The sequence below is a fragment of the Plecotus auritus genome (assembly GCF_963455305.1).
Source record: "Plecotus auritus genome assembly, chromosome: 3".
NCBI lineage: Eukaryota > Metazoa > Chordata > Mammalia > Chiroptera > Vespertilionidae > Plecotus > Plecotus auritus.
The window spans coordinates 182020449-182036238 of NC_137772.1; the positions used below are offsets into that span (position 1 = coordinate 182020449).

The window sequence follows — 15790 nt, forward strand, 5'->3', positions numbered from 1 at the left end:
TGCATATAATTTACACTACCTTGAATTTTTTTTTTAAATATATTTTATTGATTTTTTTACAGAGAGGAAGGAAGAGGGATAGAGAGCTAGAAACATCGATGAGAGAGAAACATCGATCAGCTGCCTCCTGCACACCTCCCACTGGGGATGTACCCGCAACCAATGTACATGCCCTTGACCGGAATCGAATCCAGGACCCTTCAGTCCACAGGCCGATGCTCTATCCACCGAGCCAAACCGGTTTTGGCTACACTACCTTGAATTTTTTAAAAATTTGTTATATGCCTGTGCTAGCCCTTCTATTAATTTTAAGATTTTGTGTTTATGTTTCTTAAAGTAAAAGTTTACATTTTATTTCATTTTTCACATCCTTTTTTTAAATATATATTTTTGTTGATTTCAGAGAGGAAGGGAGAGGAAGAGAGAGAGAATCATTGATTGGCTGCCTCCTGCATGCCCCTCACTGGGGATTGACCCTGAAACCAGGGTATGTGTCCTGACCAGGAATCCAAACATGATTTCTTCGTTCACAGGTTGACACTCAACCACTGAAACATGCCAGCTGGGTGAACGGCTTACGTTTTAAAGGGATTATTCATTTTGTTGGATAAAGAAAAGACTAGTAGAACAAGGGCATAAGCAAAGAGAGTTAGGAAGATACTGAAATAATAATGTTGAAAAATGATGAGGTCTTAAATCAGGGTGGTAGCCATGAAGTTAGTGAGAAGTGGCCTGACACTGTCCATTTTGATGATCAAACCTGATAGGTGGGTGAGGGCAGAGGTTGAGGTTGAGAGTAAGAGAGTTGTCACAGAGTATTTGAAGGTGGTTCTCCCTTTCGTCCCAGGGCAACTGGAAGGATGGAGTTGTCATTTACTGAGATTGGGAAGTCTGTGGGAACCACCAGATTAGGAGGGAGTATCAGGAGTAGGTTTTGGACATTGTAAATTTGAGGTGCCAATTAGAAATCTAAAGGGAGAAAAGTCAAGTAGACAGTAGAATACATGAGTTGGAAGGTCAGTATGGGGGTCTGAGCTTGAGATAATAATTTAGGAGTTAGAATATAAATGATATTTAAAGATAGAAGGCTGTTTGAAATTTTATAGGGAATGGATAAGATATAGAAGATAAAATTGTCCAAGGATTAACTAAGGGGCATGTCAATGTTTAGTAGTTGGAGAGATGAGGAGAAAATTAGGAGACTGAAAAGTAGGGGCCAGGGGGATAGTAAGGCAATTGAGAAATTTTTCCCCAAAGCCTAGGGAAGAAAGCTTTTCAATAAGGTAGGCCTAATTAATTGGCTAAGTGGTACTGAGAATTCAAAGACCATGATTTGGAGCTGATTATTGAAGTCTGCAAACTAGGAATGATTGGTGACCTTAAATGTTGTGTGGTTTGGGATAGGTTCAAGAATATTTGTATGAATAAAAGTTATAAAACTAAGATATTATAAAGGACAGTTAGATGAACTATCTTTAGGCCTCTTTATTGGGACTAATCCTGTTGTGAAAAACCTTCATTTTAAAAAGGCGATATATTAAACTTTGAGATATGGCATTAAATAAAATGAAATAAAATACTTGTTTGAAATAAGAACTCAATTTCAAACTTTGATTATTTCTTTTACAAAATCCAAAAATAGCAGACTTCATAAAACTATCAAAACATAGTCAATGAAACCTTATTTTGTAAAAGTTAATTGAAATATTTCATAGGAATTAAAAATATTTAGCGTATATAACATTTATTCAAAGTATCCCTGCCTGTGGATCTGGTTTAAGCCATTGCTGTTTCTTCCTCTGTCCTATTTTTTCTCATCGTGCCAAAACTGCCTTAAAATATTATAGCTCTATTATAAGTCTTGAAATGTAGTAGAAGAAGCCCTTGACTTTGTTCTTCAAGATTATCTTGGTTATTCTTTTTTTTTTTTTAATTACGGTTGACATTCAATATTATTTTATATTAGTTTCAAGTGTATTGCATAGTGGTTAGACCTTAAAATTTCCAAAGTGGTCTCCCTGATAATTCAAGTGCTCAGTTGGCACCATAAATTGTTATTATAATAGTATTGACTATATTTCCTATGCTGTACTTTACATCCTCATAACTATCTTGTAACTATTAATTTGAACTTCTTAATCCCTTCACTTTTTTCACCCAGTCTACAATACCCACTCCCATCTGGCAGCCATCAGTTTGTCTTGGTTATTCTTGACCCTTCGCATTTACATATAAATTTTAAATCGGCTTGTTGGTTTCCATAAAAGGAAAATAATATGACTGAATTTTATTGAATCAATAGATTAATTTGGTGAAATGACATCTTTATAATCTGTCTTCTAACCCATCAATATGGTGTATTATCCATTTTGCCTTCATTTCCCACATTATTTATATTTCTTCCTGGATATTTAGTCAGATTTTAATTGTAAGTGATCTGTTATTTAAAACTAGAGGCCCAGTGCATGAATTCATTCATGGGTGGGGTCCCTAGGAGGGTTGTCGGGGGAGGCCAGGAGGCGATTGGCCCTCCGGGTGGGTGGTGGGATGTCCTTGCTGGCCCAGGATCCGGACCCATCCTGCTGATGTTCGAGCCGGTTGTCAGAAGCTACCTAGCAGCTGCTTTTATATCCTTTCTTCCTTGCAGAATGTCTAGGGAGGGGAAGCAGCCTCGGCTGAGGCCGACTTTCAGGAGGCAGGTGACACTGTTGGGATTGTGCTGGCAGCACTGGTCCATTGGTGCCTGGCCTGTTCTCTGGAGATTGGACCTACGGACTACTGAGGGAGTGAGTGGCTGCTCCGGGCTGGTGGGCCGCCAGGACAGGTCCATCAGCTGAGCGGCGCTCCCGCTGTGGGAGTGCACTGACCACCAGGGGGCAGCTTCTGTGTTGAGCATCTGCCCCTTGGTGGTCAGTGCGTGTCATAGCGACTGGTCATTCCGTCGTTTAGGCTTTTATATATATATAGATTGCATTTTTGAATTATTCTACATATAGATGCAGGGATTTTTCTTATATTGAACTTATATTCAACTTTGCTCATATATTCTAATAGTTTATCTATTGATACTTTTGGATTTTGTATGTGAACATCATGTAGACAGTTATTTTTTCCCTTCCAATCTTTCAACCTTTTATTTATTTTTCTTTATTGCACTGGCTAAGACTTCTAAAACAACATTGAATGAAAATGGCAATAGTGAAAATTCTTACCTCATCACAAATTTTAAAAGGAAAGCTTTCAACCTTTTCTGATATGAACAATGTTTGTTGGTTTTTCTTAGGTGCCCTTTAGGTAATTAAGGAAGTTCCCCTAAATTACTAGGTTAATAATTTTTGTTATGAATGGATATTGAATTTTATCAAAACCCTTTTCCTCTGCATATACTGAGGAGAACATGTATTTTTCCCTTTGCTCAGCCAATTGATTTTCACATGGCAAGTCCACCTTGGGTTCTCACCATTTGTATATCAATGTTTATGAGTGAATTTGGTTTAAATTTTTCTCTGGTTGTATAGGAAAAGAGCAAAGAAAATTAGTGCCTATTGGAAGAGACTGATTAAAATCATGAGCCATAGTATATGGGCTGCGTAAGGATGTCATCATTTTTATTTTATACACTCAGTACTCTTTTAGATTTACTCATCAGGTAAAGGACAGAAGTGAAAAATAACTCAATATATTTATGAGGAGCAATAAAATGTGAAACTTTCTATCTAAGCTATTAGATCATTAATCAGCCTATAGCTCATTTTACAGTTTTCCTCTGGCTGGTCTAGCAAACACAACTTAATTGCAAATGCTTAGTGAAGTAAATGTTAATCTCTGGCTCCCTCCTGCTTAGCCATGTGATTCTTTCCTCCTGAAGAGGAAGCAAAGATTTTAATTATTTCCAATTAGAATCTGATTCAGTATTGCAGCATTCAAAAGCAGCCCTATTTAAAGACATGGAGACAGACGGGGCTGCTCTCACAATGAGTACACATGCCAGGGATGACGATGGTCCATATTCCTCACTTGGGGGATGTCATTACTGCGGGAGTGAGAGTCAGGCCCATTGCCAGGTCAGGCGACAGACACACTATTTCATGGGGAGAACATCCAGACCTCTGGATCTCCCCCGAGCAGGCTGCTTCCTTGGGCTTTTCTTCCTTGGAAGAGAGCCAGACCTCTGAAGGGGAAAAACTCCCTCAGTCTGACCTGTGAGTCTGTAGTCTGCAACTTCTTTTGAATATACACAAATGTGCCTGGATGTTAGATGAACATGGTGTTAAGATTGACAAAAACATTGTTTTAAAAGGTGGTGTTTAATTCTGCACTGTAGTAGCATAAAATCAAATAACAAAATGCCCACTTGAAAACAAGAGTTCAATCTATCAGTGATCTTAGAGTTTGATTTTTTTCCCCGACTTTTGTCAAAAACTAAAAAATAGTGGCCTTAATAAAAGCTGACGAAAGCAATGTGGACAAAAACTGATTCCATAATAAAGATATAGTGCTACTAAGATAACAAAGTATTTTTATTTTTAGCATTTTATATTCATTTAGTGAGGGCTTTTAATTAGAACTAAGTTTTTCAATGTTAAATTTATTTTGGAAAATACCTTTTTCTTATTTTTTTTTTAAAGTCATTTTTTAAAAAAATATATATTTTATTGATTTTTTTACAGAGAGGAAGGGAGAGGGATAGAGAGTTAGAAACATCGATCAGCTGCCTCCTGCACACCTCCCACTGGGGATGTGCCCACAACCAAGGTACATGCCCTTGACCGGAATCGAACCTGGGACCTTTCAGTCCGCAAGCCGACGCTCTATCTACTGAGCCAAACCGGTTTCGGCACCTTTTTCTTATTTTTAAAAATCTTTTAAGCAAATATTAATAGTTAGAGCAGTATTTCACATGAGAATTCCATTTTCAGTCAAAAGCTGTTTTAGTAATTACAAAGCCTGGAGGAGTCAATTATAATGGCTGGAGTAACATTAGAATAAAGAGTGAGTTAGAGTCTAAGCTTAGATTACATTTTAGATTTTTATGAGTTATAACTTAGTTTTAAAAATATTCAATAAAAATAACAGAAATTATCATTAATAACATAATAGGAAATGCTCATACTGATTTCAACAAGTTACTTTGTGTGGAAAAATAGTCTTATACCAAAACTTGAATTGATAGAGCAAATAGAGAGATTATAATATTTGTAAATTCCCACTTCAAACTGACTTTGCATTTTGAGGGTGCTTAGTACTTAAAAGGACCTCAAAGCATTTTGGAATGATTCCACATACATGAGGCAGATTGTCAGATAATGTGGGAACAATTCTAGCTCAGGACCAACCTTGTGAAAGTCTGGAGAACAAAGGGAGTTATATTTTCTGTTAAATCATAGTAAGTGGATATATTCTAGAAATGGACTGCCCTGAAGGCTCATCAAAAATCCTATCTAATAAAGAGGGAATATGCTAATTGACCCTCATGCCATCGCAAAGATGGCGGCCAATAAGGAGGGAATATGCTAATTGACTGCCCTGCCCTCAAAGATGGCGGTGCCCACAGTCAATAGGGAATATGCTAATTGACTGTCATGCCCTCAAAGATGGCAGTGCCCATAGCCACAAGATGGTGGAACCCAGTCCCCTCAGCCCCACTGGGGCTGCAGGTGCATGGCACAGCTGGGCCTGCCCCCACCTCCAGAGTTCCCCAGTCCCCTCAGCCCCCCAGCCGCCCAGGGCTGGCCCTAGGAGCAGGCAAGCCTCGGATGGTGGCTGCCCAGCTGACGCCTGAGGTGCAGGCAAGCCTTGGATGTCAGCTGCCCAGCCACCCAGAGTAACCAGGGCTGGCCAAGGCTTGCTCTGCCAGCAGTGGCAGCAACAGAGGTGTGATGGGGGTGTCGCCTTTCCCTGATCGCTGGGTCGCCTCCCGCCCCTGAGGGCTCCCGGACTGTGAGAGGCGGCAGGCCGGGTTGAGGGACCCCCCTCCAGTGCATGAATTTTCATGCACTGGGCCTCTAGTCTATATATATAAAACCCTAAGTGACTGGTTGATCGTTCGACCAGTTGACCATTTGACCAGTCGCTGTGATGTGCACTGACCACCAGGAAGCAGACTCTCAAAGCAGGAGCTGCCCCCAGGTAGTCAGTGCGCTCCCACAGAGGGAGTGCCGCTCAGCTGACCGAAGGGTGCCTGACGCTGGGCTCACAGCTGGCGAGTGCAGCGGGGCCGGGATGAGCGGGAGCAGCACAGTGCCTGGCTCGGGCTCCTCCCTGGTTGCCTGCTGCTTCATGCACTACTACATCCCTCGGGGGATGTCGGACTGCCAGTTTTGGCTGGATTCCTGCAGGCTAGGATTGGGCTGAAACCAGCAGTCCAACCTGAGGGGCCCCGGATTGCAAGAGGGCTTAGGCCAGGCTGAGGGACCTCACCAATGCATGAATCCATGCACCGGATCTCTAGTAACAAGATAAGATAGGTAGGTAGAGTCTTGTACTGTTGTCAGTTTTAATAATGTTGCTATATTCTAACTTCAGCAGCCACACACACTTGCAAAATAAGCTTACTAGATGTGCTAAGCATGAATTCTGAATAACTGGTTTTTCTTTAAAGAATGAATTTACCTCATAAGATTTTCAAACATCTTTTCAAGAAGTACTAGAGTGGGGAGTTTGGAGTATCACATTGTTATATGTACAATTGTCCATCTAAAGTCTCCTAATTTTTATTATTTGGCTAGTTTGTCCTAGGCTCATTTTGCTTAGATTTTTTGACAAAGGATGGGATTTGAAGATGTGGAAAGCACTTTTAAAAGTGCAAAGGGATACACAGTTCCCCTTCTATACTCTTCCAGTGGAGAGGTTGGGAAGCCAAAAGCTGGAAAGAGACAAGCTAGTGAATATTCCTTCTCATCTAAGAAAGAAATGTTAAAAGTTTTGAATTTATTAATGAATGTGTGCTTATTTTCAACTCATGATCTGAGCAAGAATCCTTGATTCAGCTTATTAGGCAAATCTATCTTACACATCTTTAGAGCAATCCCCATGGGTTGGATTCTTGAGAATGTGGAAGAAAGGGTATTTACTCTGTAATACTTGACCAGTGTGTTCTCTGCCCTTTTAGCACACTTTGCAAAAGGAACTAGAATTTCTTACTGGATGTAGGAATAATGGGAGTAATTTGGGAGGTTTCCAGTGCCCTCCTTTTTTTTTTCTTCTTTTAAGGCCATTTGAGTGATAGGACAGTAGCAGATTTTTCTCAAGTCTGTGCATCATATTTATATCCATGGACCACAGTGTGGTGATTGCCGGGGGGAGGTGATTGGGGGAAGTGAAGGAGGGTATGGGGGGAAAATAGTGACGGATGGAGACTTGACTTGGGGTGGTGAACAAACAATAGAGTGTATAGATGATGTGTCGCAGAGTTGTGCACTTGAAACCCATATAATTTTTTAACCAGTGTCATCCCAATTAACTTTTTAAAAAGGGGGAAAAAATAGAAAAAATGTGCAGGGGAAAAAAAAATGGATTTATATCCAAATCTTGACTCAGCTCTATATTTCTGTAATGCAAAGAGAACTAGACCCATATTTTCATGAATATGAGTAGCTAGTTCCTCTTTTAGTTTTGGAGGAGGCAGCATTTTCCATTATGACCCTGCTTACTAAATTCTTCACATTCTACATGTATTACCACATATGACCTTTAGAAGAGTCATGCAATGTGGAATTCAGATGTAATAACTGATATTGAGGAAATCTGAATTCATTTCTTTGTTATGCCACTTAGTTGGTGGCTGATGAAATTTCGTGTAACCTGTGTCATGTCTGTTTCAAAATCTGCACTGTAATAGTGACTGATTCAGGGATGCAATAAGGACTAATGATGTAATGATTCTTTTATGTTGTTTCAAGTTTCAGCTGACCGCAGGCAAGTCCACAATCTTCTGCATAATTAGTAGCAGTAGGTGCAGTTCTAATTATTAACTTGTGAATGTCTTTAACATGAAGCATTTTATAAGCTCTGTGCCACAATTCTGTAAGAGTGGTTGAGATTTCTAATAATATTGACAAATCATAGAGGACTATAGATTTTTAGAAGTTTTGTCATAGAATACTGTTGTTTTAAAAACTTAAAATTATATTTTATTATGTGACCATGGACAGTTTATTTAACCTTCCTGTTCTCATTTTCTTCGTGTACAAAATGAGAATAATAGTAACTTCCTTATACAGTTGTTAATAGTAAAGAAGATAATTTAAATGAAGTGTACCAGTACTTGATACATAGCAAGCACTCACTAAGTACTGTGTTTGTTATTGGCAATAGTAGTATTAGTAACAAAATTCAATGTGGCAACATAGGGCATATAATAAATACAGAAAACAGTTTAAATCATAAGAAAACATAGTTAGATTTCACAGTATATCTGATATGATTGTTCTTTATTTCAAAGCACACCCAGTTCTTTTTTTTTAAATTTCTTTATTGATTAAGGTGTTACATATGTATCCTTATTCCCCCATTATCCCCCCCCCCCCACTCATGCTCTCACCCCACTGTTGAATGTGTGCATTCACACCCAGTTCTTTGAGTAGGGAGTCTTGTTGGGCATTTAACAAGTGGTTTGAAATGTTGATAGTCTAGAACAGGGGTGTGGAATATCCGGTCCATAGGCCGTATAAGGCCCGAAAAATCATTTGGTCTAGCATGGCCAAGGCAATAAGGGTGAGTTAATTAAATATTTGACCAAATATAGCAGGCAAATTTTTAAGTTGATAATTTTGTATGGCCTGTGAATGATGTTAATAAATATCCAAGTGGCCCTTGGCAGAGAAAAGGTTCCCCACTCCTGGTCTAGAATATGCTTCATTTGATTTAATGCCCTCATGTTTAGAATGGGTGGTTACATGCTATTGGACAGGTATAAAATCTGTTTTCTCATCTGGTGAAATATAGAGTATTAGTATCAATTCTGCCTCTGTACAGAGACCAGAGTGAATTTTATATTTGATATCAGGAAAATCCAAGGCAACCTCTTCATCTTTGTATTGCTGTGGTTGTACATTACAATTAGTATTACACTTACCTTGAAGTTCTGGTCTGATAAACCTTCATTTTCCTTGTTCCTCAGTATATTCCTTTCTTCCATCTCCCTCTCTCTCTTCCTTTTTCCCATCTCCCAACTTTCATCATTCTTTCTTTCTTCCTCTTAATCCTTTTTGCTCCTTTTCATGAACATTTATTGAGCACTTACTAGGGCAGAACACATTGTCCAACAGTGCTCTCAGTCTTTAGAGGGCTTCTAGTTTGATGGTAGTGGTGGTGATGACCATGTTTAGTGGTGGGCTGGTGGTGGTCAGGGGTTTGAACTTCATTTTATGGGCAATGAGAATCCATGGAAATGAAGGTGAGATAAAGGATATATTCTTTTTTTTTTTTAAATATATTTTATTGATATTTCACAGAGAGGAAGGGAGAGGGATAGAGAGCTAGAAACATCGATGAGAGAGAAACATCGATCAGCTGCCTCCTGCACACCTCCCACTGAGGATGTGCCCACAACCAAGGTACATGCCCTTGACCGGAATCGAACCCGGGACCTTTCAGTCCACAGGCCGACGCTCTATCCACTGAGCCAAACCGGTTTCGGCAAGGATATATTCTTAAAAATTAATCTTTTTCTGGACGTAAACATAGGATGAACAGGAGGGATAAGAGACTGAAGATGGTGCTATTTGGGAGACTTTATGTCTAATTTTGCACTCAAGATTCTAATAATAGGTGAAAAAGACCTGAATGAATTTAGAGGCAAGGGCATTGTTGACAACAAGTACTAGGGATGTTTTGAAGGAGAAATGGAAAAACTTGGTGACCATATTCTGGAAACCAAGATCAACAGTAATTAATATAAATGCTAGAAGTCTGGTCAGAAGGCTGAATTGGGCTCTTTGATATTCACAGGGTGAATTTGCATTTTCTTACCTACTGCTGACTCAGTGGCCTAAAGCAAACTCCCCACAACCTGATAATCTTACTGTTTACTAAACATTACCATTGATATGTCTGTTTGCATTCCTAAAAGGCAATTGTGTATTCTAGTAAATAAAAGCAGCTGGGAACGGAGACTCAGTGGAACTTGACTACTACAGTTGAGCTTTTCCCTGGCTTCCCCCATAATTTCAAAATTAATTTTTCTTGTCTTGTGTGTCAATTTGCGCATCAGCTCTTTCTCCAAGCCTTTGAACCCGAAAGCCACACTGGCCGTGGCTTTTCACAACCATATACAAAGAGTAAAGAAGAACCCCATGGTAATATACAGTTTAGTATGAGTTATGGATATTAGGAGATTATTGCTCATAGTTGTAGAAATAGGGAAACTGGGAATAGGAGAAGGAAATGATAGATTGAGTTCTGTCAATTTTGAGAATGAGGTGCTGGTAGGATTTTCAAGTGGAATTATGGGTTTCTAATTATATTCTATAACATTTTTTTCCACAAAGCAGGGATTCCCTTTTTATATTTTCTCTCATTAATAAAGTAGATATGTTAATGATAATTTCTTCCCATGATGGTGAGAAATGAATGAAGGGATGCAGGAGAAAACTGTATAATAGTTATCTACATCTAAAATAAGTAACCAGTTATGTTAGGTATTCATATTGTCATTAAATCCTTAAGCCACAAGCACAGAGATAGATTTATATCATGTTCAGTTCTAATGTCGATTCTAGCTCAGTTCCAGGCCACTGGTGGAGAATTAAGGCCAAGTTTCGAGTACCACTCTGTGACAGAATATAATTAAGAGCCTCATTTCATGCACTGTAATTCTCAAAGTTGGCACAGGATCTTATTGTAGCTTAAAGAAATTTGTTCAAGCATGCCAATCAGATTCTTGGTCTAGGAGAGCGGCTGGTAGCTGTTTCATGTTAATGGTATGGTATGCTAGACGCGTGCTCATCCAAGAGCCCATCGGCAATGAGACAAGGAGATCATGCCAGAATGTAAATCAACATACTGCCCTCATTATCAAGAAAGTCTTGCTATGGAAGGATTGTCAACTGAACGTAATGGTACATTGAGTAAATCACTTTTGAACAGCATATGTCGAGGAGCACAAATTCCCGAAACTAAGTTGATCAGAATGTCCAATTTATTTTTTTTCTTATATAAATGCAGAGGTATTTTTAAATTCTATTGAATTACATGTATTACAGCATCCCCCCCCCCTAAGGTGTGGGAAATTTAAGTAGAATTACATGTTTCTAATTACATTATTGTTTAACAATTTTTAGTAGTTTATTTTCTTATGGATTATTAACTTTTAACAGACTCCTTGCATTTCAGAATACAGTATGCTATAATGAGGATTATATTCACTGATTATTGTTGTTGCATGATGTTCATGATTTATTTTGGTCTAAATTAGTTTTGGTTTATTTGACAGTCGTTATTAATAAAAGACAAGAAATCATTTTAGCATTTGACTTGATGGAACATAAATAGACAACCATTGCATAAGATGATGTAATTGAATTGGCAAATGAGCTTTGAATATGCACATTTATTTAGGGTATTTGGAAAGATCACTTCATCATTTGTTACTCTGCTTAAGTATAAACATAAAAAAGGTAATGAAATTAAATGTTTAGCTTATAAAATAGTTATAGATGCTGTTTTAAAAATATTATAATTAAAAATTACAGTAATAAAACAAGTTCATTGCAATGATTTAAAGGGCACTGAAAAAGAATTTGATAGTTTTTTTTTTTAAGTCCTCACTCTAGGATATGTTTTTCATTGATTCTAGAGAGAGAGGATGTGAGAGTGGAAGAGAGAGAGAGAGAGAGAGAGAGAGAGAGATTGAAAGAGAGAGAGAGAGAGATTGAGAGAGAGAGAGACTGGATCTCTGGGAACTGAATCTATAACCTGTGTATCAGACGGGGAATTGAACCCAAGACCCTTCAGTGCATGAGACAGTGCTTCAGCCAACTGAACCACACCGGCCAGGGCAATAGTTTGATAGTTTTACTATCCCCCTCTTCAGTTACACCTGTCTAATACAGCCAAAAGACTTTGAGCTGTGTGCTTCCTTAACTTTTTTGCTCATTATACAAAATGTTATAAATATACTAGAGGCCCGGTGCATGAAAATTTATGCACTGGACAGGACGGGGGCGGGGGGGGGGGGGGGAAGGGGGAGTCCCTCAGCCCGGCCTGCCCTCTCTCATAGTCCGGGAGCCCTCAGGGACGGGAGGCAACTGGGCGATCAAGGGACGGTGACACCCCATCACACCTCTGCTACTGCTACTGCTGGCAGCGCAAGCTTCGGCCGGCCCTGGTTACCTGAGCCTCGGGAGGCCCTGGGCGGCTGGGCAGCTGCCATCCGAGGCTTGCCTGCCCCTCGGGTGTCGGCGGGGCAGCTGCCATCCGAGGCTTGCCTGCCCCTTGGGTGTCGGCGGGGCAGCTGCCATCTGAGGCTTGCCTGCGCCTCATTTGTGTTCACGAATATCCCACATATGAGTGAAATCATATAGTTCTTAGCTTTTTTTTGACAGAGTTATTTCACTTAGCATAATGTTCTCAAAATATTTTTGAATACTCATAGCTTTAGATAAGTTTTAGTAAGACTTAGTCACAGTTTTCATAGTGAAATCTATGAAAATATGAACTTTTTTTTACTGTGAGTAGTAATGCTCATGATAATGCTGTAGAACATTGTTTTAAATAGTAAGTTATGTCCTTTTATTGTTTCACATTGGAAGCAGATATGTAAGTATTACATATTTTGACTATTTTATTTTGCTCCATATTTTAGTCACATAACTTAATGACTGCACATTATATTCTTTTTCCCCCCAGAAAGTCAAATAAAGAAAACCACTTTACCTTTTCATAACTACAGCAACATGAATGAAGATCTTAAAACAGAAATAGTTTTAGGACACCCTTCAAAAAATGTGTCACTGGAAAATGAAAGAAGTCAATTACATTCCAGGAAAAAACGGTTTTTATCATATCCAAGATACGTGGAAGTTATGGTGACAGCTGACGCTAAAATGGTTCATCATCACGGGCCGAATTTGCAGCACTATGTACTGACTCTGATATCAATTGTAAGTAAATTGAAGTCTTTTCTGTTTCCTAAAATGTTTGATGTAATATTTTCTCACATTTAATTTTAAAGTTTTCCCAAACAAATTGTATCTAGGTTTAAGGCAAAAATAATTTGTTAAATTTAGTTTAGCTGTATAGCAAGTATCCCATTCTGTTAATTGGATGGCTTTCTAAAACATTTAAAATTCTCTGAAGCTACTTACAGAAAATGCTTGATTTACTTCATTACTTGAATGGCTTCTGCCCCCTAGTGACAGGGAAGATCTTTTGCCCTTGAAATCTGAATTTTTAAAATTTTACTCTATTTTTGCACAGAGGGGAGGGTATGTTATTTTTACTACTGACACATTGGCCAAATCAGAAATTAGAATACATGATATTTTAAAAGTGTAGGCTATTACTAATAGAGCTGCTTTAGCAACTTTGAGATGTAAGACCACGGTAGCTATAAGAATCCCCTATCTAATGTTAATATCTCTGTTGTGCTGCGGTGGTGCCCAAATTCTAATGCCAGTGAAGATACCATTTCTGTGTTAGTGGCATCACTCTGTAGCATACATATGTACACACACATACACATACATACATCTTTCTCTCTCTCTCTCTCTCTCTCTCTATATATATATATATATATATATATATATATATATATGCACACACACACACATCCACTGTTTAAGACATTTTTAGGTTTAGGCCTACTATTTTGGAGTGATTGTTAAAAGCACCCCCTTTATATGCTCATAAGTATCCTGGTTTAGTTGATGACTTATATGGTCACATATTTATACAGATTCAGGGTATTTGAACATATCTCATAGCTGGAAATACCTTTATTCACATACAGGAAATTTAGGCCCACTTGGTTGAAAAGATTTGCCCAGAACACATTTGTAGGCCATTGGCAATTTCTCTTTGCTAGAAATAAGTTCATTTTGAATTAAAGATCAAAAGACCCAGTTATTTTTCTTACATATAATGTTTTATCTTAAATTCTTATAAGTGCTAAGTATAGATGGTCTATGTTGCCTAAACACACTATCTGGTACAAAATGGGCGCTCAATAAAAATTATTGAAAAAAAAAATGAATAGGTAATTAAAATAATGCTTTCCCCTCCACAATGCATCTCTCTATATATAAAAGGCTAAGTGACCGACCATACAACCATACGACCGACCGGCTGGTACATATGAAGCACACTGGCAATTTAAAAATAAATGTTGACTCACACATGTGCGATACATATAAAGCTCTCGTTGGCACCAATTGCACGTGTGTGTTTCAATCTGTCATTGTCGATCATGAATTTGGTTGTTTTTCTTGACATTCAACATGAACTACATTGCGATTTATTCATTGACTATCCAACCGACCGGCTGGTACATATGATGTGCACTGGCAATCTATATATATAAAAGACTAATATGCTAAGTGTCCAACTGTCCGACCAGTCGCTATGATGCACACTGACCACTGGAGGCAGATACTCAACGGAGGAGCTGCTGTGATGCTCACTGGCCATTTACAGAGAAACGGCACCACGGACCTGGTGACAACAAAGCAACACTTGGCTTCCCCCAAGTGGGAGACAGGCCCCACTGCCATCCTGGAGCGACAGCCCACCAAATTGCAGCTGATGCTGCCAAGACCCCATGGTGCAAAATGCAGCCCACAGCCCAGTTCAGCCTGGAAAAGGTGGCTGTGGGCGCTGGGTATGACATCACATAGCAATGCTCGGCTTCCTCTCCCTAGTGACAGGCGATTTAACAATAAATGGCACTGCGGACCTAGCACCCACAAAGCAATACTCAGCTTCCCCCAAGTGGGACACAGGCCCCACCACCACCCCAGAGAAAGACCCCACCAAATCACAGCCGATGCTGCCGAAGACCCCATGGTGTAAAATGCAGCTCACAGCCCAGCGCAGAAACAGTGGCTGTGGGAGCCGGGTAATGACATCACGTAGCAATGCTTGGCTTCCTCTCTCTAGCAAGGACTAGCCTCCTTGCAGTTTCTTCAGCCCAGGAACACAACTTACTTTATAGCCAGTTGCAAACATTTCACACTTTAACCAAATGTCTGTGAAGTGTTTTCCCATGCCTCATCTCATTTGATCCTCACAGAAGTCCTGGAGTAGGTAGATAGGAGACTCGGTGGAATCCTATTTTCTTTTCATTAGCCAGAAAATGGAGATTTAGAAAGCTTAGAAACTTGACCCGACTGAAAAGAAGAAATGGTGGACCTTGAAAATGACTTCAGGTTTTGTCACTGCACAGAATATAGTCAAACACTGCTGCAGTTAAATATTTTACCCTTTGTTCTCCTTGCGTGATCTACAATAATAATCTGCTTTGTGTTCGTTTTTACTGCTGTGTTGCTGACAATTACCTGAAAGAGAAGTTGGGGTGCTTCACTGGGCTGGAAAAGTTTAGCTACATCAGAAAGCAGGTCTAATTAAATAAGTTTATTCTATATATATAAAAGGCTAAGTTGACTCACGCATGTGCGATACAGATAAAGCTCTCTCTGGCACCAATCCCACTTGTGTGTTTTCATCTGTCATTGTCGATTGTGAATTTGGTTGACACTTCTATTATAGAGAAAGGGTGAATAGCGATATTAAAATATTTCTTCTAATTAACTTCAATGTGCATGAATTTGCACTGGGCCACTAGTTTAAAAAT

The 15790-nt window shown here is 39.1% G+C and overlaps 1 protein-coding gene across 1 annotated transcript in view; it reads left to right on the top strand.

The window, feature by feature from the left end:
• ADAMTS20 (ADAM metallopeptidase with thrombospondin type 1 motif 20) overlaps window positions 1–15790 on the top strand; it is a gene marked incomplete at its 5' end in the record, with an annotated part of 176311 nt that overhangs the window by 30446 nt on the left and 130075 nt on the right. The window contains one exon of the mRNA XM_080659619.1: window positions 12850–13103. Within this exon, the coding sequence (XP_080515745.1) occupies window positions 12850–13103 (254 nt within the window). The remainder of the gene's footprint in view (window positions 1–12849; window positions 13104–15790) is intronic.